This window comes from Camelina sativa, chromosome 13 (genome assembly GCF_000633955.1).
Source record: "Camelina sativa cultivar DH55 chromosome 13, Cs, whole genome shotgun sequence".
NCBI lineage: Eukaryota > Viridiplantae > Streptophyta > Magnoliopsida > Brassicales > Brassicaceae > Camelina > Camelina sativa.
In genome coordinates this window covers 6256675-6277687 of record NC_025697.1, presented here as the reverse complement: position 1 = coordinate 6277687, position 21013 = coordinate 6256675, and the positions used below count along the sequence as shown (strand labels likewise).

At 35.0% G+C, this 21013-nt stretch overlaps 7 protein-coding genes across 8 annotated transcripts in view; 5 read left to right on the top strand and 2 right to left on the bottom strand.

Moving 5' to 3' along the window:
- On the top strand, positions 3684-6511 carry LOC104735487. Its single transcript, XM_010455296.2, has 2 exons — positions 3684-3898; positions 5725-6511. The coding sequence occupies exon 2, from the start codon at positions 5745-5747 to the stop codon at positions 6429-6431; it is 687 nt and encodes a 228-aa protein (XP_010453598.1). The 5' UTR covers positions 3684-3898; positions 5725-5744; the 3' UTR covers positions 6432-6511.
- Positions 7246-9010, top strand: LOC104735486 (universal stress protein A-like protein). Its single transcript, XM_010455295.2, has 4 exons — positions 7246-7593; positions 7919-8040; positions 8141-8259; positions 8625-9010. Exons 1-4 carry the CDS (start codon positions 7416-7418, stop codon positions 8731-8733), a joined length of 528 nt encoding a protein of 175 aa, XP_010453597.1. The 5' UTR covers positions 7246-7415; the 3' UTR covers positions 8734-9010.
- LOC104737992 (F-box/LRR-repeat protein At3g58980-like) lies at positions 9297-10780 on the top strand. The gene is made up of 3 exons (XM_010458232.1): positions 9297-10163; positions 10273-10419; positions 10499-10780. Exons 1-3 carry the CDS (start codon positions 9297-9299, stop codon positions 10778-10780), a joined length of 1296 nt encoding a protein of 431 aa, XP_010456534.1.
- LOC104735485 (ADP-ribosylation factor) lies at positions 10936-13010 on the bottom strand. 2 transcript variants are annotated; one of them, XM_010455294.2, is made up of 7 exons: positions 12903-13010; positions 12471-12637; positions 12268-12338; positions 11912-12031; positions 11709-11827; positions 11534-11615; positions 10936-11189 (listed from the first exon to the last, which is right to left on the bottom strand). In XM_010455294.2, exons 2-7 carry the CDS (start codon positions 12616-12618, stop codon positions 11184-11186), a joined length of 546 nt encoding a protein of 181 aa, XP_010453596.1. In that variant the 5' UTR covers positions 12619-12637; positions 12903-13010; the 3' UTR covers positions 10936-11183. The 2 variants fall into 2 exon arrangements, with proteins under 2 accessions (XP_010453596.1, XP_019090654.1); XM_019235109.1 differs by having other exon boundaries at positions 12471-12682; positions 12903-13007.
- Positions 13125-15269, top strand: LOC104735484 (peptide deformylase 1B, chloroplastic/mitochondrial-like). Its single transcript, XM_010455293.2, has 7 exons — positions 13125-13414; positions 13541-13679; positions 13754-13946; positions 14047-14157; positions 14416-14478; positions 14654-14791; positions 14890-15269. Exons 1-6 carry the CDS (start codon positions 13198-13200, stop codon positions 14753-14755), a joined length of 825 nt encoding a protein of 274 aa, XP_010453595.1. The 5' UTR covers positions 13125-13197; the 3' UTR covers positions 14756-14791; positions 14890-15269.
- On the bottom strand, positions 15065-19162 carry LOC104735483 (polygalacturonase At1g48100-like). The gene is made up of 7 exons (XM_010455291.2): positions 17317-19162; positions 17110-17241; positions 16822-17019; positions 16683-16727; positions 16380-16587; positions 16062-16252; positions 15065-15950 (listed from the first exon to the last, which is right to left on the bottom strand). Exons 1-7 carry the CDS (start codon positions 17518-17520, stop codon positions 15561-15563), a joined length of 1368 nt encoding a protein of 455 aa, XP_010453593.1. The 5' UTR covers positions 17521-19162; the 3' UTR covers positions 15065-15560.
- Positions 19905-21013, top strand: part of LOC104735482 (shaggy-related protein kinase epsilon) — a 3451-nt gene continuing 2342 nt past the window's right edge. The window contains exons 1-4 of the mRNA XM_010455290.2: positions 19905-20103; positions 20365-20514; positions 20626-20718; positions 20859-20918. Coding sequence (XP_010453592.1) covers positions 20395-20514; positions 20626-20718; positions 20859-20918 — 273 coding nt within the window. The 5' untranslated portion in view covers positions 19905-20103; positions 20365-20394. The remainder of the gene's footprint in view (positions 20104-20364; positions 20515-20625; positions 20719-20858; positions 20919-21013) is intronic.

Genomic DNA, 21013 nt, shown 5'->3' with positions numbered 1-21013 from the left:
CACAACTCGAACCGGTTTACAAATTACAACTATGTGAAACTAAGAGAAAAATACTATAATTTTCAAGCTGTTTAACATATCTAACCTTTAATTAAATTAAATCCCGCTAGCCTATGGTAGTTATAACACAAATATACAATACTAGCACTTTTTTAAATGGAAAGTCTGTTTTTTTCTTTTTCTTATAGAGTTAAAAAAATAATAATAATCAAACATTAATAATTTTGAATAGATCCATGGAAGTGTCGACCCCCTAACTATCGTCTATAACAATGTTTTATAATGTAATGGCGGAGCTAGAAGAAAAAATAGTCTTGGCCACCCATCATATTCAACCCAAAAAAAAAAACAATAATAAAAAACATGGAAAATATAACTTAACATTTTTGAAATGAGAAAAAAACTGCAACTGATGGGCATCGAACCCTTCACCTCTTCTATAGCTTAAGGCAACCTTAACCAAATGGGCGAAGTTACATTATTGTTTATTCATCAATTAAACTAATTTTAAAACGTTGTGTGGGCACGTGCCCTACCTACCTTCCATGTAGATCCGCCCCTGTAGTTCAATTTTCAATCCTCATGTTGTCGAGGCCATTATATGCTAATTGGAATATTTCGCGAACTTCTATTTAAGATATGACATTATTTGCTAAAATGCGTATATTCGGGATCACAATGTAATTGTTTGTAAAGTAACGAGAGATCTAGCTAGTTTTAACTCTTAAGAAGTTACATGCATGTCTGATTCCGAATTTTACTCGCAGGTAATAATAGTTTCATTTCACAGTCATAATATCAAGTACCGTTCGAGACAAAAACTACATTTTTTAAGAGTAATTAAGTCATGTAATGTAATAGATCAAGAAAAAAAAATCTGATTACATTAACGTTTACCATTGGAAAAAAGATAATCATCTACACAAACTATATCACAATATATGATCACACATGCCAAATTTAGAAATGTATATTCAACTACACAAAATATATGTATTGCATGACCACATATACCAACTATATGATGTCATGTGCTCAACATCACAACCATCTTATTCGGGTATACTGTTCATCAGAATCCGGTGTTGACCAATATTGACCGGCGTTGACTGATGTTGACCAATAAAAATATACAATTTTTTTTTGTTTTTAGTATTAGAAACCAAAAAAAAAAAATTGAATTATTTAGGAATCATTTATGGTGTTTTACAATTAAATATATATATGGATCCAAAATAAAGATATATTATAAATATATATATATATATATATATATATATATTCCATTCATTTAGTCTTATAATAGTTACATTTTTTTCAATTCCAAAACTTAAATAAAATTGAAATAAAAATCATTCATAAGATATTATAACTTAAATTCAAACCAGATAATCCTGTTGTAATAAATCAAATAAGAAAACTACTTATTTTAACATTATTAATTTAAAAACATCAACTTCTTACTTAATTTATCTAAATAGAAAATTAATATTATTTAATATTCTCAACCACAAAAAAATTTCTACAACAAAAATACTTAGAACCAAACCCAATACATATCAAAATCATTAGAACTATTGAAATTTTTTATAATTCACTTTTATTAAGAATTATTATAATATCAGAAAAAATATTAAGGCTTTTTCATTTCAATTTTATTAAGTTTTGCAATAGAAAATATATTGTATATATGTTAATTCATCCAGTCTTATAATAGTTAATTTTTTCTATTGCAATTAAAAACATCAACTTATTATTTGATTTATTTAAATACATTTTTTATTTAATAAAGCAATATATTTGATTGTAAACAACAAAAAAACACAATATTTATTTTTAATATATAGAAGATAGAAGATCAAAAAAATGATTTTGCAAAACAATATATTTGACTGTAAAAAAGTTGACTATTAGTTTAGCTTCAAAATAAAAATTACTAATTATAAGAATGTATACATTAAAGATGTAAACAAAATATTTAGTTATATAATATAAAATATGTGTTAATTTAAAAAAAACTATAAACTATTTCATATAGCAATTTAATATTTTTGGTTTTTAATAGTATACATAAAAAAAATTAGAATATTTTTTTGGTCAATTTTGGTTAACGCCGGAGTCACTCAACCGGTGTATCGGAATTGTATGTTTATGGTGTTAACCACATGACGTCATATAGTTCATGCATGTAGTTATGCAATACATCTACTTCGTGTAGTTGAGAGTACAATATTATACTTGGCATATGTTACCATGCATTCTCGGATAGTGTAGGTAGCAATCTTTTTTCCTTTACCATTTACCATTTACCAATTAATGTTTTACTATAGTACATTTCTCGGTTCTTTATATTCCTCAAGGGTTTCCTCCAGAAATCGCCTATAATAGGCCATCATACCAAATTAAAACCTTAGAAAACTGTAATTTTGTATGCTCAGCTACTACGTAACATACCTATAAATAGGAAAAGCTTTATATATATATATATATATATATATATATTAAATATATTGTACACGTACATAAAGTCGAATTATTTAGAAAAAAACGCGAATATTCTTATTAGTATGATATATTCATTGATTGAAAATATATATCCAGTCATAGCTACATCATCGTATCATTTAAAAATACTTAGCCACCCTCATACATTATTATATTGTATTATATACTTCCTACCAAAAAAAAATGTATTATATTTATATACTGTATAAATGCGATAAAAAACTACTATTTTGCTTGGGAGATCATTATTTTGTTTCAAATTTAAGTACCCATTCTCGTTACTCGTTAACTCGTTGGTATGTACTAATTTGCACTTATATAGATATTTGTATCTATTTGAATATCATTATCGTAAATCGCTGAATCTCTGAACATATCACACATTTCTCGGCTTTTAATATGATTTATATTTATCGCCTGTAAAATAATAGATATTCAAAACTAATAACCAGTGTTCAAGAAAACGCTAGGCGGAATCTGGGCGGTGATCCAACGCCTAGCGCCTAGAATGCTTAGTCGGGGCCTAGACGGTTTTTAAGCGGTTTAAGCGTTTACAACATAAAACATTATATATATATAATTATATTAAAATATATGTTATAAAAATAAAAAATTTATAAATTATAAACAATGGTAAGAAAAATACATTTATTTAAGTTATACTAACAACATATAAATGTTTATAATTACGTATATAGATATAAAACATAATAATTTAATTATATGTAATTTAAAAATAAAAAATAAATATTAAAATAAAATGTATGTAATTTTAAGCGGGTTAGGCGGTCATTTAGGCGTCTGCTGAGCGTCTAGCGTCTAGACGGCGCCTAGGCGGCCGCCTAGTCCGCTTTCTTGAACACTGCTAATAACAAATAATAGTCGTAAGTTTTGGTTAACCTAAGTCGTAAGTTTTTACTTTTTAGGCGGATTTTATAACAACAGTTAAGCATATGGAAACAGTTTAACTCATTCGAATAGATTATTACTCAGCTGCTAAAATAAAAAAAAATGTAACTATAAATTACTAAGCTCCGTACACGTGAATATATATATATATGTGTGTGTAGGTCTCTGATAGAGAGTTTTATAAAAATATATACACACACACAGGACACAGGAGAGAGAGAGCAATAGAAGTATATATGTATAAATGGAGCATTTGCTTGACCGAAACATCTTCCTTAATCCTCTCCTTATACTTCTTCTCCATTTTCTCCTTCATTCCTTTACCATATCCATCACACCAAAGACTAAAACCACATAACACCACAAATCATATCTTACGATTACTACAATATACACAGCAAAACACAACATAGCAAATGAAAATGTAATCCTGTAGATCGTTTATAGATTTCCGGAAAGAAAGCAAATTAAGGAATTCTCCAAGGTAATGATCCATTACGATCTCTACATTTCTCTTATGACTCATCATTTTCGATTGGCGTTTCTTAGTTGGGGTCAATTTCTATAAATTCCAGTTACGATTATGGTCTTGAGTCTTGACTACGATTATATATAATCTTACTTAGCTATAGAGCTCACCGTTGATTCAAAAATCTCCGAAGAGCTTCATTTATTTATAATTAATTAACCCTAGTAACATGTTTGATTTGTCCGATTTTAAAGTTGCATGTGTGTCATAATTAATTTAATTTATGGTTTTTTTAATGAAAATTTCCATAGATAATGAAGTGAGCTTTTAACAAAGATATCGATATATACAAATATATATAGGGTACATATAAACATGCGAATTACACTTTTAAATTTTACCCACCATTTTGCACTTTTTACCTTATACAAGTGAAAAGGGACAATAGTACTAGGTCCCACTCCGATAAAAATGGAAAAGGAAAATCAAAATATTTGTTTGTTGACAAAAAAAAAAAAAATTGTTTGCTTGTTTTCAATCTGTTAAACACAAATCCAAACTAAACACGAAAGCAAATACTACGAGTCTATGATGGTTTGTAAAAATGGTGTAAATATGAAAATATTCGATTACGATTTTCGCTTTCATAAAGATAAAGCAGAAATATAGTATAAATTACTCTAAAACCTTTGCAGGAGTCAAAAGCAACATCTTAAGTACAGTAACAGAAGTAACATATTCATGATCAATTCAATAGCCCATTAATAAGTACTACTCAGTTCATAATACTATATTAGTATCGTTTACTAAAAATTATTGCGGGGAGATTCCTATTAGACTTTCTAGGACTATTATTTTACAGATAGCCCTAGGCTATCGATTATACAATCGTTTCATAAGTTAAGTAGGAGGACTAAACTGTAAATGCCCCTCACAATCTAAATCATAAAGCTGTATTTTATTACGGTTCAAGTAATTGGGCCATAAGAAGAGCCGGCAATCCACGTGAAAAAGAATCCTTCCCACTAACCATCCACGTTACTACATTAACTTATGAATCTTTAATTATTAATTTAATCATTTTATAATAGTCATAACCATAACTTTTTGTTGGTACAACAATTTTCCAATTTTTTTTTTGAATGTCGCTTATCTTCAAATTATAATTTATAATTGTAAATGACCATTTCGATCATACAACATGAAATAAAATGCTAAATCCAATACAACTTTTTGAGCCTTACTTAAAAGTTGAAACCAAAATTAACAAAAGGAAAAAAAAAACTTCAAGCCCGCTCACAGAGCCCCCTCGAATAGAATCATTAGTTCATTACATATCCCTAGACGAAGTTCATTTTTAAATCTTTTCAAAATCTTTAATATTTTCAATGGTAAAACTAATATAGATCCGTTCCCACGCGCTCCTTCAAATTAATAAACCAGCGTCATTAGACAAAAGTCAGCAAACCGTCTAAACCGTATTTTTTGTTTTCTTCCAAATCAGTAGTTTAAACTTTTAAAGTATTTGACGAAGTCGGTTTATGTCGTGGTTTACACGCACACGAAAGGAGAGCGTGAGGGAGTAATGAATCTAAAAAACCTGAACTGTCTGGAGTCATTAAGTGAAAGTGCATGGAAAATCTCGAGTTGTTGTTTCCTAAAACATCTCTCTGTAGTATTTTTTTTTTTTTGTTTCTAAATCTTTTACTATTTCCTATACGTATCAACTTGTATCAGCAAAAACACTTTTTTTTCAAACTTTGATCCATAAATTTAATACTACTACTACATATACAGTCTAGTGACTAAACTCTCTTTCTCTGTTTATTTATTGATTGTAGCAAGATTTTGTTTTCTGCTGATGGAGGAAAACCCGCATCGAGTTTCACGTAGAAACCACGGCGGGACCCACTGTCAAAACGACGCCGTCGACGAGGACAACCGTCGACGACGGCATTACAACCACGGCGGCGACGATACCAAATGCTCAGGCAAGAGATGCCGGTCGTGGGCGGCGGCTGCTATTGCTGACTGTGTTGCGCTTTGTTGCTGTCCATGTGCGATCATCAACCTTCTTACTCTTACTTTCGTCAAGGTCCCGTGGATGATAGGACGACGGTGTTTAGGCGGCGGCCGGAAGAACAAGAAGAAGCGGAAGAAGCTACCTCACAACAGAAGACAACGGCGCGGAAAGATCAATGGTGGAGATGATCAGTTTCATCATCATCATAATAATAATAACCATCATCACCTCCGGTTTGAGACAACGGAGGGGGGCGAGAAATGCGGATGCGGTGGTGGTGGTGGCGGAGGAGGATGTTATGGCGGCGGAGATTATGATGATCACCGGTTTGTGGTAGAGAGAGATGGGAGTTTGACAAAGGAGGAGGAGGAAGAGAACGGGGAGAAAACGACATCGGTTAAAGGAGGAGGAGATCATGATGAGTCGAGAATAAGTGCAAGAGTTGAAGCCGAGAGAGTGTGGTTAGAGTTGTATCAGATTGGTCATCTTGGATTTGGTAGAGTCTCCTTCACTGGAATTCAATGATTGATGATGATCAATTTGTAGAAATTTTAGTTATATTCGAATAAATATAATATATAATGTGAATCTTTTAGTTAAATTATGTGTTCTCTATATGATAGATTTCGTTATTGAGCGTATTCGCAATAAGACGTTTCGATCATCTAATACCAAAAACCGCATTAATGATAATACACACCTGCAAAAATTGTTCACTCAATCAAAATATCCTGAAGGGCCCGGATACTGGTTAGAAGTTACAAGTGTTTTCGCATTTTTATAGAGACTCCTAGTCCTAACGTTAAAGTTTGGATTCATATAAGATATAACACTAGACGTGATAATATTTAAACCTCATTGTTATTATTAGTATATGGATTCTTAATTTCTCTATATATGTATTCTTATGTTATTAGTTTGTTGATATTGTTTTAATTATACTATTACCAAGCTTTCGTTTTCATATACTTGTAATGTTATTAAATAAAATTATAGTCTTAATGGAAATTTGGATATCGTAACGCTTGTTTTCATAAATCACTATTTTAATTAAATGATTCTAATCATATTCATATTTATTAAATACTTAAATTCCTTTATAAAAAAATAAAAAAAATAATAAAAATCATTAAACTCAAGCTAGCCAATAACTCAAATTCCAAGTATCATAGAAAGTACAATAATTCGGATATTTATATATCAATCAACGGGCCCGTTCATTAGTATAATTAATTGTTGGGCCTAGATATGAGACCCACTAACAAAACAAAAAGGTCTGCTCGTAACCGACCGTGCGCATTGTAGTTGTCACCCAAAATAATGATGTTATCGTGCTCTAATGTGCACCGACCGCGCACAATACCCTTTCCACCTTTTTGCTTGTGCCTGACATAGTTGTGTGTGTTTCATTCAGTTCATTCGCTCGCTCTTCCCCCGCCTTTAGTAAAACGATCGATAGAGAGAGAGAGAGAGAGAGAGAGAGAGAGACAGAACGAGTTGGTGAAAGATATGGAGAGCGAGCCGACTCGAGTGATGGTGGCGGTGAACGAGTCGACTCTCAAAGGCTATCCGCACGCGTCGATTAGCAGCAAAAAGGCGTTTGAGTGGACGCTGAAGAAGATCGTTCGGTCCAATACCTCTGGCTTCAAGCTTCTCTTGCTCCACGTTCAAGTTCAGGACGAAGATGGTTTACTTCTCCCCCTCTCTCGATCGTCTAATTATGAATTTCTTGATATTTGGAATTTGAGTCTGAGGCTAAATTTGGTGTGTTTCTATATGTTCTCAAGGCTCGATGCTAGGGATTACTCATTGTGTTAGTTGATTGTGTTTTGGATTTGCTTAGAAATATTACAGAACAGGGTTCCTTCATGATGTTACTTTTTTATATGCTGTTCCTTTTTACCCTTGATTGAGAAACAATGCGATATATTGCCAAGTTTTTTTTGGTTTGTTTGATAGCATATGTAATGAAAAGGTGATTTTACTTGTTTTGATCATGAATTGGGAACTAGGTTTTGATGACATGGACAGCATATATGCATCTCCTGATGATTTCCGACAAATGAGGGAGCGTAACAAGGCTAAAGGACTTCACCTTCTTGAGTTTTTCGTTAATAAATGTCATGAGATTGGGGTAAATGACTCTTTAACTCATGTTCTTTATGCCCCTTACTTGTATGTATCACAATAAACTTTTGTTGGTTCTCATACATGTAAGTTGTTGAAACTTGTAGGTTGGGTGCGAGGCCTGGATCAGGAAAGGTGATCCCACGGAAGTGATATGCCATGAAGTGAGGCGGGTCAGGCCAGATTTTCTGGTTGTGGGAAGTCGTGGTCTCGGCCCATTCCAAAAGTATGTTCAATTCTCACACTCGCCTCTAGTAGACTTATCATTTCTTTATAGTTAGACCTGTATCAATAAACTTTGGCATAGATTATATCACCACCACCCAGAACCATGTTTTCGATTTGAAAATGCCAATCAAGGAAGATTTAAAAGTTTCTATTGCTGGTTTTGGGAAAAAATACAGATCAAAAATGAGTTATCTTATTAGAATTCAATGAAATAGCCGGTAGGGTTGCAGTTTATTTTACTAGGTGTGGTCATATGCATCAAACACTGCATATGCTTTAGACTTTATACTGCCGTAATCGTGTTAACTTGCTTATGCTTAAAATCACAGACTATTGATTCAACACTTGTGTTCTATTGGACAGGGTATTTGTTGGAACTGTGAGTGAATTTTGTGTGAAGCATGCAGAATGTCCAGTCATTACAATCAAACGTAGTGCTGAAGAATCTCCACAAGATCCAGCTGATGACTAAATTCCAAAAGCAACACAAACACCATGCGGTGAGCTCATGTCTGCTGAATCCCGCTAGCTTTTGAGAGACAATAAATGGTGTGTTGCAGTACAGAAGAAGAAAATAGTTGCAAAACTCTTTCGATTGATCTAGTAAGTGCGTCCTGTAATAGATATTCGATGGATAAACAAAACAGCATCATATATAGTTTATTACTTGTGTTCATTTTCTAAGTCATGAAAACAAAACGCTCTTTCATTTGTTGTGTTAATCTTTCGACTCTTCCATGTTTTTCATATATGGGTTTGATCTGTTACATAATATATATTAGATTCAGTTTTGAAATTAATTATAATGCCAAATAGAAACAAAACCAAAATCTGGACGGATATTTAAATTTTTGTTATCTCTTGACTACTGGCTGACCACGTCCGAACACTAGTTTTGGAACGCACGTCTAAAGTAAAACTGTGGAATGTTTCCTCTGGTGCCGAAGTTTTCTAATCTCATCTTCAAGTAGTGTAATGCTATGATGTTTCTCCGATGATGCTGCCTTTAGTAGAAAGGGTTTTGTAAGCGAAAGAATGGATAGGATCAGCGATCTACCAGATGGGATTGTTATCCGCATTTTGTCTTTCCTCTCGATAGATGAAGCTGCTTCAACTTCGGTTCTCTCCAAGAGATGGCGTGATATGTTTGCCTTCACACCACATCTCCATTTGTCCCTTACCAAACCAAGAAAATTCTTGCCTTTCGTTGATCACCGACGATATTTCATGGATTTCGTGGATCGAGTGTTGGCTGTTTCAGGCAATTCCGCCATAAAGAGTTTCACTCTGAAATGTCGACTTGGTGTTGGCTCAGCTCATACCAACCGTTGGATATGTAATGTGCTGAACCGTGGTGTCTTGGATCTTCATCTTGACGCAAAAGCTCATGATCCATTAATCTTCGAGGTCTTTGCTTGCAAGACACTTGTTAAGCTGAAACTGACTCGTTTTGAAATTCCTATGCTTCCTGTGAATGCTTCTCTTCCAGCTCTTAAGATTATCTCTCTTCATTTCGTTAAATTTTATAACCTTGACGCATTTGAAAAGCTTATCTCTGCTTGCCCTTTACTTGAGGAGTTGATCATGATTTATATTGCGTGGGAACTTTGGAAATGTTCTCACATCTTCTCCTGTCCAACCCTTAAGAGACTTACCATTGGATGTATCGGTTTTAGTGTTGAGTTGGGGAGCATGAGTTTTGATAATCCAAATCTTGTCTACTTGGAATACTCTGATTTTGTTCAGCTTCGGTATCCAGTTGTTAACCTTGACTCTCTTGTTGAAGCTAAGCTCGGGCTTACAATGAAAGAGGGAGGTCCTGATAATTGCGATCCATCGAATCTGATTACCGGATTAAGAAATGTCGAGATCCTCAACTTATTATGTCCTGAAACTGTGGAGGTAACTGTTTTGCTTCTTGCTGTAATGGTTAACTATAGAAAAATGTTATTGATCCAAAAGAAGATTGCAATTTGTTGATGATGACTAGTTCATTTTATTTTTGTTTTAGATTTATGGGATCTTCCATGAAGCAATGCCTGTGTTCGCAAACCTCTTACATTTAACAATCACATCTGAAGTGGACTTCTGTTCATCTGTTTCGTCTCTACCATCTCTGCTGAAGAAAGCTCCAAATCTACACACTCTTGTCATCAAGGTATGATCCAAAAACCCGAAAATATTGTTGGACAAAACGCAGTTTACAATTTCTATAATAAACATTTCTCTTGCTTCAGGGTTTCTTGCGCCATGATAATCCTGTATCTGATTGCGAATGCTTCTTAGGATGTTCTCGTTTATCTTCATGTCCTGTGAAGGTCTTAGAAATAACAGAGTACGAAGGAAGTATCAAAGAGCTGGACCAAATGAAGCGTTTCTTGGAGGAGTTGTCATGTCTTGAGCTCGTCAAAGTTTGCGCCCCCGCAAAAGATGACAAAGAAAAGTTGCGGCTCAGCACGGATTTGCTAATGCTTTGTAGAGCTTCTTCCAAATGCGAGATCAAGGTCGAGTTTTCTTGAGAATCACCATATTGGCTCTCATGTATGCCCAACTCTTTTGGAACATGAATCTACTTACTGTTGCGTTGGACCACACTGAGCTCTCATGCGTAGTATATTTGATTAGGTTTTACAAGCGTTCAAAAAACCAAGAGAATACGTTATGACATTATATAAGTAGAAAAAGGTAATATATCTACTGGTTATGAAGAACATTTCCATAAGCTTTAGTTACAAACAAAACGGTAAAAGTTAAAAGGTTGAGGTGGGTTTAGAAACTACACGCACACACAATGACACAAACATAAACGGATACTATAAACCATTGTAAAATCAGACATTATACTTCTTTCTTCTCCATTCTTTCTGCTCCACAATCACTAATGGTCTCTTCCAAGTGCAAAAAAGTATTCCAGCAGCTTCATCATGCCTACTCGAATCAAAATGAAGGTTTGATCAATATTCATGATTATAACACATACATGAATATACAATCATTGCGAGAGTTTGGAATCGGTGGGTTTCAAGTAAGAGAATAAATATAGATGATACATCCGTGATCTCCAGACACAAAGCAAGGGCTGCTTCAGCCATGGGGTTTGCAACCGTTTGGTGGCTCAGGTAAGTGAGTTCCCTCAATTCAAAGATCTACTCAGTTATGATAAGCATACAACCTAAAATCTCTATGGCTGTTATTTAAGGGCATCAATACTTTCAAAAGAGTGTTCCTTTTTACAGTATATTTAATTATACAAAAAGCGGTAATTTAGTTACCTTGCTAGCAATATTGTTGGAGAGCCAATCAAGGCCTTCATACAGACCTTCGCCAGATGTGGCACATGTGCTTTGAATGTACCTGTTAAAAAGAAAAACATAAGAAGAATTCTACCACACTGTGTGATCAATCTAACCACATTAAGATTGAATTCTAGAAAGAAGATAACTTTACCAATGGCGTTGGCGAAGAGAGTGAAGACCAAGCTTGTCAGTTATTTCTGCAGCATTCATTGCATTGGGAAGATCTTGTTTGTTGGCAAACACAAGAAGGACAGCATCCCTCAGTTCATCCTGCAAACAGGGTTAAAATCAGACTACGGAAAGGTGTTCCCATCTTACTGTGATACAAGAGGAAAAACCAGAAAGAAAGCTGACCTCATTTAACATGCGATGTAACTCATCCCTCGCCTCCACAACTCGGTCCCTGTCGTTGCTATCAACCACGAATATAAGACCTTGAGTGTTCTGGAAGTAGTGCCTCCACAGGGGACGAATCTGTTTTTTCGAGGAAGTTGCTTTCATAATGTCAAATAACCAGAGAAGAAAGAAGAAGACAAACACTAATAGATAATGAACGCGGAGACTAAAAAAAATACAGGTGAAGGTAGAGATTTACTATTCAAATTGTGCTTTCATGATACATATATATAACCAGTCAACACAAAAGATCAGTACTTGTATTACGAGGACACCATACTATGGATCTAGGCAAGACTTTTAAAATATATTACCTTGTCTTGACCCCCAACATCCCAAACAGTGAAACTGATGTTCTTGTACTCAACAGTCTCCACATTGAATCCTGGAAATAAAAACCTCTTCAACATCAAAATTTTTGAGAAGCAAAGAGCAGGAGTGAATTACAAAAGAGGAAGATCTCTAAATACACATTGACAACAAACACTATGATTGGAAGAATTCTTAAAAAACTAACCGATGGTAGGGATGGTGGTGACGATTTCGCCAAGCTTGAGCTTGTACAAGATAGTAGTCTTACCAGCAGCATCGAGACCTACCATCAGAATCCTCATTTCTTTCTTGGCAAATAGCCTGCTGAACAACTTTGTGAAATTAAGCCCCATTTTCCTTTAAGCTATATTCCTGTACCAAAAAACACGATTCAAATCTCTCTCTCTCTCTCTCTCTCTGCAACACAAGTTCAGATTAGTAAACACGATCAGGTCAACAACAACGTTTCTATTTCTAAACAATCTCCAACGACCAAATAAATCAATTCTAAATCTTTAGCTTTTGATACTCTTAATGACGATCGAGATTAAAAAACTCAACATACCAGAGATGTTTTGAGAAAAAAAGGAAGATACAGGATTTGAATCGATGAAGAATGGTGTGAGAGTTTGTTTACCTTTTCGAAGAAGAAGCTCCAAAGAAGGGATCTGTTGTATGTAGAAGAAGAAGCTAGCCCGTGAGTTTCGAAGAGACAATCTCTCTCTCCCTCACAGAAAACTCTAAAAATAGAATATTCATCGATATTGGTATATTATTTATCTTTATTTTCAAATTCGTCCCTATAATATATCAGTATTTCGGAATCCACTTAAAATTCCAGACTACAATTCTCTTACCCAATCTTTTTTTACTTACTCTCCACTCAAATTTGCTTTCTCCAGTAGCTGAAACTTGCTCTTCCTCTCCTAGCCATGGCGGTATGTAACTGCTTCCTCCGAGCTCCACCGCTCTCTCGCTTACTCCTACCGGTTTTATCTCGCCGAGGTTCTACTCTATCCCCCGGTTATGATCGGCTCAAATCCACCGTAATGTTTTCCTCCGCCGTGGACCGGAGCACACCTTTGACATCACCGGTCCGAGCTGCAGTAAAACGCGTCTCGCGCAGAGAAGATGATGAAATAGCTTCGGGTAATTTCCCTATCTGTTATTTATACTCTAGTTCATCTTTTTTTTTTTTTTTTATGTATGATTTGTATTTTTTTCTACATTTTTTTTCTTTTAATTGATATATACGTTTGTTTGGGATTTATGAAGCTTCTGATCTTGAATTTGAGACGCCTTTGAAAATTGTTGAGTATCCGGATCCTATACTAAGGGCTAAAAACAAGAGGATTGTTGTTTTTGATGAGAATTTGAAGAACTTGGTTGATGCTATGTTTGATGTTATGTACAAGTAAGTCCTACTACTTAGTACATAGTAACAAAGACAAACACAGAATGATACTGTGATTACATGCTATTGGACAGAACTGATGGCATTGGGCTCTCAGCACCTCAAGTAGGTCTCAATGTTCAGCTCATGGTGTTTAATCCAGCTGGGGAGCCTGGTGAAGGAGAAGAAATTGTTCTTGTTAATCCAAAAATCAACAAATTTTCCGATAAGTTAGTACCGTTTGATGAAGGGTGCCTATCCTTCCCAGGGATTTATGCTGAAGTAGTTGTATGTCCACCCTTTCTCAATTGAATTACTTTTTTCACCAAATTTTGTGTCTCAATTCATTTGCTCATTCAGTTTTTATTGGTTGTGTTTTTGCTTTCAGCGACCACAATCTGTCAAGATTGATGCAAGGGACATTACTGGCGCAAGATTTTCAATCAGTCTATCACGTTTACCTGCACGGATCTTTCAGCACGAATACGACCATCTGGAGGTTCTTTCTCCACTTTCATTTTGATTATATAGCAAGAAAAACACACAGAAAATACATTTATTTGAATGGCTGCAGTTGTGTATATATACAATTTGAAGAAACCAGATAAAACACTGAAAAGTGGCCTCATTTACTCGCGGTTGTTACTGAGCATGCACTTTTACTTGTTTTTCATGGAGGTTTTTGGTATTGCTGTATGTGAGTATCACTTGCAAGTCCTCGTTACGGTCTGATGGAACAATCTGTTGTCAAGTACAGGGAGTGCTCTTCTTCGACAGAATGACGGATCAAGTTCTTGATAGCATTCGTGAAGAGCTAGAGGTGAGTAAAACTGTAATAGGACAGAGTCTTAAGCTACAATACTTCTCGTGGATAAATCACCCTTTGCATCTAAGTAGTGACTTTGGTGAACATCTTTACGTTAAGTAGTTTATTGTCTTAAAAGGTTTGTTATCATCGAAATTCTACAATATTCCTGACAAGTAGTGTACCACAGGCCCTAGAAAAGAAATACGAAGAAAAAACTGGATTGCCAAGCCCTGAAAGAGTACAAGCTCGACAAAAACGGAAAGCAGGAGTTGGTTTTGGCAAACGTTGATGAGACATTCTCGTTCAAATCCCCTTTCATCTTCGTGTAGGATATGAGTTAAACATTATTTCCAAGTTTGACATTTTAAACTTTGTTCTCTTGGGTTTTTGTCCTGAAATTTTTCTTCTTTTATCCCACTGCAGGATTTAACTATGGTATAGGAAGCAGACAATGACAAGAAACACGTTTGCTTTTAGAGGAGCTATGTGACGCCAATCTCCCAAACAGGATGTACGGTTGAGACACAAATCATATATTTCAGAATCTTTTTGGCTGAGTATTATACGTATTCAGATCGTCTGTTTTGCACTATTATCTAATGTTGGCCTATTAGCTTGAGCTTTGAAACTGCGTTTACAACCATGTCGTGGTTTACCTTGTTATAAGTAAAATGTGTTAGTTGTTTACTTGTGTTGGAGTTTTTGGTAATTAGACTTTTGATACATTGTTTACTTCTTATTTGGTACATTTACTTTGCATCCCTCAGATGTATGGACTATAAAGAATTATATTGCTTGTGATGTGTTCTATCATAACTGGTCCATGAAGTCATAATTGTTAGATTGTTTCTTTACAGATAAAATCCTTCCTTAAGCTATGGGTTGGGACCTCTTGTTTTGACTTATGACCAATTCAATACCAGTAGTCTATAACAGAATGCAATACACTTGCATGCAATATGTTACATTTCATTTGCAAATGATTTATACAAACTAGTATAAGACAAAGCAAGAGGAATCAATCCTTCTTTATTCGTATAATTCTATAATGTTTAGCCTATCTTAACATTTTTACTTAATTTCTTGCTCCAGTATTAGCAATCATCATTATTAGACTGACTAGCTTCTGGTGACTTTTCTGTTTTCAAACATTGTATTGGTGGTAGAGTTTGTGTTTTCAGTTCACCGTGTGCTTCCCAGCAGAAAGGATCAAGTGAGCTAGCTTTTTCTGTGGCTGGCTTAAGCTCTATGGTCGACAGTGAGATTCCTGTGCATGGCAAGCTATCACTGCAGGCGAAGCGTATAGGTTGCTTTGTGTAGGTACCTTTTATGTTTATGTAGTTTATGTTTGATACAGCCACTGCTGAAGTTTCGTTGTGGCATCCTCCACCATCGCAATAGTATTGATCTATTATTATCGGATTGGCTACGTCGCTGACTTGAATATTTGAAAACATAACTTGTTTTACAGACCCTGACCCTCCCTATCATACACATTATCAAAAGTTTTCAGCATCTTTGAACTATCACATGCTTTTTTTCAATCAGTCTTTGCCTTTATTCTGTATGCAAATGACTCTACAGGAAAAATTTACCTGCCAGGATTTTATCCTAACTCCATTCGTAGTTTCATGCATCGTGACATCACGGACAGTAATGTTTGAAACACACGCTTTTGTATTGTCTTTTCCCAGTCCTCCGATGCTAATTCCATGGCCAGGCCCACAGTCTACATCATGTATGTAGATATTAGAGCATCCAGTTTGAATTGATATACAATCATCTCCTGTAGAAAGAAGGAAATTGTTAATTTTCTTCATGATGATTTGACTTCCAGTGTCTTATTAAGAATGAGTTGACTTGTAATATCTTTAATTTAAATAAAATGTGACTTGTTTGAAGTCTGTGGTTACCACAAGCCAGCGTGCTGCGGTAAATAACGGCATCTTGAGAGTTTTGCAGGTGGATTCCATCTGTGTTGGGGGAATCTCCGGGGGATGAAGTTGTAAAATCAGACACTTGAATGCTCATGCAATTATCAAACTTGAGGTGGGTTTGAGGGCTGTTTTGTATGGTTATTCCATTGACTGTTACACCATTACTTCCGTAGAACCTCAAAGCCTACATGCACACCAAGGTAAATCAAAATAAAATTTAAGTTTCAAATGTTGATTTGAGTTTGACTCCATCCATGAAATTTAGTCAAGATAACTTACTGTTGGTTTAGTCTTTGGCATTTTTGTACCCAGTTGTTCTTTCACCTTTCACAGTTGAAAAGGAGTAGAAGCAAAAGTTATTGCAAGCTAGAGTTTCCAATTTTGTTAGCTAATAAAATTGAATATAGTATATTTTTACCATGTCGCTCTCAGTTGTTGACTCTGACTCATCAGCTGGATCATAGTCAGGGGACTTGTTCCACCATACTGATCCTCGTCCATCAATTATTCCTTTTCCTTTTATAGTGATTCCTGTAAGTGATTTGAATTCTATCCATTGCAAGAGACCTGAACCCCATGCACTTGAACTCGTTGGAGCTATGATCTTTCCATCTAGCTGCACAGTATCGAAATACGTCAGTCGCGATTATAAAACTAAAAATGTGTGAATTAACATTTCGTTGTTTTTGTTATCTTGAAATTTCACCTGAAACACGATGTTCTCTTTGCATTCTTTTCCCAGGAAGGAAACAGGTCCAACAAGGAACGTAGAACCAGAGGGAACTAATAATGTTGACGCTGCCACCTTACAAGCTTCCCTCCAAGCATCTTCGAAAGCCTGCGATATAAACGGTTCCATTATATATCAATAAAACAGTTATCTACGCAGCTAACCATAGAAATGCTCACTAACCTTTGTGTCATCACTTGTCCCATCACCTTTTGCGCCATTGTCAAGCACATTGACTGTTGGGGAACTTTTCCCTTCGGCGACAGACCTGCGATTTCCTTTCCAGTATACACTGTGCCTAGCGTCACAAGTCCCAAATCTCGAAGAGATTAAGGAGATTAAGAGGAGAAAGTTCAGGGAAAGATACTGCAAGGTTAGTTTATTCATCTTTAATATTGAATAAGAATTTGTTTAGATATGGAATGAAGAGGAAATGGTGAAGCGAGGCTCATATTTATAAGTAGAGGAAAGCACTATTACGCATATGAATTTTAAATCTATGATGCAGTTAAACAGTTAGATGAAGACAAAAGGCCTTGGAACTCTCTTCCTCTTCAAGCATGTTCTCCTCATTTGCTATATTTTATGATATTAGCAAATAAATAAATAAAGCTGATGGGGTTTACTTGGTTGATCAGCTTGTTCTATTGACCGTATCACTTTACTTGTGATTTGGCTTTGATTTGTTCTTCAAAATCATCATACAACTTCAACATCTTTACTTACGATTAGGCGTTGAATTTGTTCTTGAATAGGCGTGTTACCTAGAACAGCTTTTGGTCGCTACTAACAACATAGTGTTCTCTAGCATTAATTCGAAGTTTCATTAAATGGTTTTCAAGTGTTCGTTCTTGTATTACTCATCTTGAGGGTCTTTGTGCAGTACGTAGTTGCTGAAAACAACTGATTGCTTTCGTTTGTAACAGAGTATGGGTCCGGTCAGATACTTAACCAGTCTTGGTAAGGTCTTCGGTTTAATAAAAACCAAAATCCATTTCTATCAGGTATCACTAAAAATGGCGAAAGAGTCAAGAAAAGTTGCCATATAATTACAGGTATATATCCCACGTAAACCTTATCATCAGATAATCTTATTAATGTTTAGTTCCTTAAATCAAGCACCGTAATTTATGTTAAATCTATGGTGTCACTGAATCTTTTAAAATCTATTTAGTCATCTTAAACTCAAATTTTCAAAAGATCCATTAGTTGCAAAGACAATATGATGCTCGATACGGTTTTGTGTTCATTGTTATAGAGAGAATAAACCAACATCTGGGAATTTCTGGTTTAATTAACTATGAGCATATTAGTAAGGTTCAAGGTATGAAATTAGTAAAACTCGTGACCTGAAGATACACGTGCATGAGTCCCTGGTAAAAGGATATATAGGCTGCTATAAGATTAGCATGTTGCTACGTGTATGCATCCCATGCGTTGACTGTTGAATTATTCTAGTATTTGATGATTACATGATCTTCTTGGTAAGCCTGTTATTGGTTACCAAAATTGGAATAATTTAATCACTCGTTTTATTCGAAATTCTTGTTACTATTTTATTAATTTTCTCTTGCTTTGGCAGTTGAAAGTGTGATATATAAATTTTGTCTTCAAGTAACTGATTTCTTGTCCTTTTTCTCAATACCTTTTTTTTCTTCATGTTTTGTTTGTTAAAGAATAAAGGATCTTTCTCAAGATCTTGAATGTATTTAAGTACAGAATAGGTAATGTCTTTTGTTTTTTGGTTTCAACGAGATTGGTAAACGTGGCAACATTAGACTAATTTTGCAATACTTTGATGGTTCAATTTTTGTTTTTATCATACGGGAGAAAAATGTTGGATAGCAAAGCAAGTCACATGAAGTGGTCATAACGCGCAAGTCACATGAGCAATATTTTTCAAGTACTCTGAGAATTTGTGTATGGCCAAGACCAACAACTCGCGTAAGACGTAATATTTTAAAATTGATCATTGTGTAATCTTAACCCGTGATTTGATGTAACGTTTTCTACTGTTCGTATTCGTATAAAATAATTTTATAATAGCGTTATTTTTTTTGTCAACTTCTCTATATTAATGTTTTGCAGGCAGGGATTTGCACGCAATTCTATGAATAACGCCAATTTTTCTGATGGTTAAGCCTAATATCGTGTACGAAATTCACTCTTTTTGTCGTAACCATTATTTATCTACAATTGGTGATTCCTATGATCCTATCTAATTGTTGCCTTGTTGGCACATCAAATTCCAATGATTGTTCAACCAAAGTGCGTATTCTCAACAGATCATCCATCAGAGAAGAGTATATAACAAGCCCATATCCTTTAAGGCCCATCTCCTTTAATGAACCCAACGGTCGAATCAGACACAACATCGTTTAGTGGAACCAAATCTTGTCGCTTTTCTATTTTATGCTGACTTGGCGATTTCGTAATTCCAGATTTCCTTTTCTGACAAAACAACAATACCGAAAAAGCGAGGAAGGTGAATCAGTGTGTACGCCACGCTTCTCTTAACGTTCCATACTCCTCTCAATCTTCACCGTCCGATTATATCATCGCTTTTCCTAACTAAAAATCTAACCGTCTATTAAAGAAGCTTACCATACACCTAACCGCATGAAAAAGATTCAACACCATTAAAAGCAGTCAAACACAAATGACGTGAGTCTAAGATATTCCAACCAAAACACGCCACGTGTTGGGATACTCTTCCTTGAGCGCGGACGTCAAAACTAACTATCAACTAAAACTTTGAAACCACCTATTGAGTTCCGCTTTCTCTCTGCCATCACAACATAAAAAATAAATAAAAAAAAAACCAAACACAGAGAGAAGAGAGAAGAGAAACCACAAATCACGAAGAGAGAGATTTGCCATTTTCGGCAAGGAAGAGTTTTATTTTAGGGTTTCTAGTTGCTGCTGAAGCAAAACGATGAAGTGAATTTGCGGCGGAGACTGACTTTTCAGGTATAACGGCGCCGGAACTAAAACTACAAACCTTTTTAGTTTTTATAGATTAGGAAGGGTTTAAGGTTGTATGTAGTTTTGTGTGAATCTATGTTAACTGGATCGGAGTTTGTATGTATACTTTTTTGGTGTTTCTCACTTTTAGATCTTCTTTACTGTCTCTGTGCTTGTTGGTCATCTTTGTTTCAGTTTTTGGCTGTGTGATATGGGTTTAACCATGTACTGATGTTTTTGAGTTTGTGTGTTTTTGGTCTTTAACAGATTGACGAATTGAATTAAAATTTGTTGGATATGGCTTCTGTGGGGACGTTACCTGCTTCATCTATGGCTACAAAACAAAGCAATGCTTCCATATGTCCTGCTGACAAACTACCTGAAGGGATTGATGAGATGAAGATTAAAGATGATAAGGTTGAAAAAACTCTCACATTCAATTAGTATATTATTGTACACACTTGGGTTTGGGTTGGTCTCTTCTTTGATTTAACTTGTTTTCTTCTTGCTGGTTTTTTTTTTTAATAGGAAATGGAAGCAGCTGTGGTTGATGGGAATGGAACTGAAACGGGTCACATTATTGTTACTACTATTGGTGGTAAAAATGGCCAGCCTAAACAGGTTTGCTTGTTTAACATTTGTGTTTTGAGGTTTTATCCATATTTTTCTATGTTAATAAGAGAAGTTGACAGAGTTGTGGTTTCTGTGATGTGTAACGTGAAAATATAGACTCTTATAGCTCTTTCTTTATGTCCTTTCAGACCATAAGTTATATGGCAGAGCGCATCGTTGGACAAGGTTCTTTTGGAATCGTCTTTCAGGTAGTGTTTCGATTATATACATTGACTAATTTATTTTACTTAAGTGGCTGGTGTGCATATACTCAATGCAGATAATTTTTTTTTTTTTTTTTTTT

Coding starts and splice junctions, on each gene's coding strand:
- LOC104735487 (XM_010455296.2), top strand. CDS start 5,745: ATGGAGGAAAACCCGCATCGAGTTTCACGTAGAAACCACGGCGGGACC.
- LOC104735486 (XM_010455295.2), top strand. CDS start 7,416: ATGGAGAGCGAGCCGACTCGAGTGATGGTGGCGGTGAACGAGTCGACT. Junction 8,041..8,140: donor ATAAATGTCATGAGATTGGG/GTAAATGACTCT, acceptor TGAAACTTGTAG/GTTGGGTGCGAGGCCTGGAT. Junction 8,260..8,624: donor GGTCTCGGCCCATTCCAAAA/GTATGTTCAATT, acceptor TCTATTGGACAG/GGTATTTGTTGGAACTGTGA.
- LOC104737992 (XM_010458232.1), top strand. CDS start 9,297: ATGGATAGGATCAGCGATCTACCAGATGGGATTGTTATCCGCATTTTG. Junction 10,164..10,272: donor TATGTCCTGAAACTGTGGAG/GTAACTGTTTTG, acceptor TTTTTGTTTTAG/ATTTATGGGATCTTCCATGA. Junction 10,420..10,498: donor TACACACTCTTGTCATCAAG/GTATGATCCAAA, acceptor CTCTTGCTTCAG/GGTTTCTTGCGCCATGATAA.
- LOC104735485 (XM_010455294.2), bottom strand. CDS start 12,618: ATGGGGCTTAATTTCACAAAGTTGTTCAGCAGGCTATTTGCCAAGAAA. Junction 12,032..12,267: donor ATGTTGGGGGTCAAGACAAG/GTAATATATTTT, acceptor TCGAAAAAACAG/ATTCGTCCCCTGTGGAGGCA. Junction 11,828..11,911: donor TACATCGCATGTTAAATGAG/GTCAGCTTTCTT, acceptor CCCTGTTTGCAG/GATGAACTGAGGGATGCTGT.
- LOC104735484 (XM_010455293.2), top strand. CDS start 13,198: ATGGCGGTATGTAACTGCTTCCTCCGAGCTCCACCGCTCTCTCGCTTA. Junction 13,947..14,046: donor GGATTTATGCTGAAGTAGTT/GTATGTCCACCC, acceptor TTTTGCTTTCAG/CGACCACAATCTGTCAAGAT. Junction 14,479..14,653: donor GCATTCGTGAAGAGCTAGAG/GTGAGTAAAACT, acceptor AGTGTACCACAG/GCCCTAGAAAAGAAATACGA.
- LOC104735483 (XM_010455291.2), bottom strand. CDS start 17,520: ATGAATAAACTAACCTTGCAGTATCTTTCCCTGAACTTTCTCCTCTTA. Junction 17,242..17,316: donor GGACAAGTGATGACACAAAG/GTTAGTGAGCAT, acceptor TTTATATCGCAG/GCTTTCGAAGATGCTTGGAG. Junction 16,588..16,682: donor TGCCAAAGACTAAACCAACA/GTAAGTTATCTT, acceptor GTGTGCATGTAG/GCTTTGAGGTTCTACGGAAG.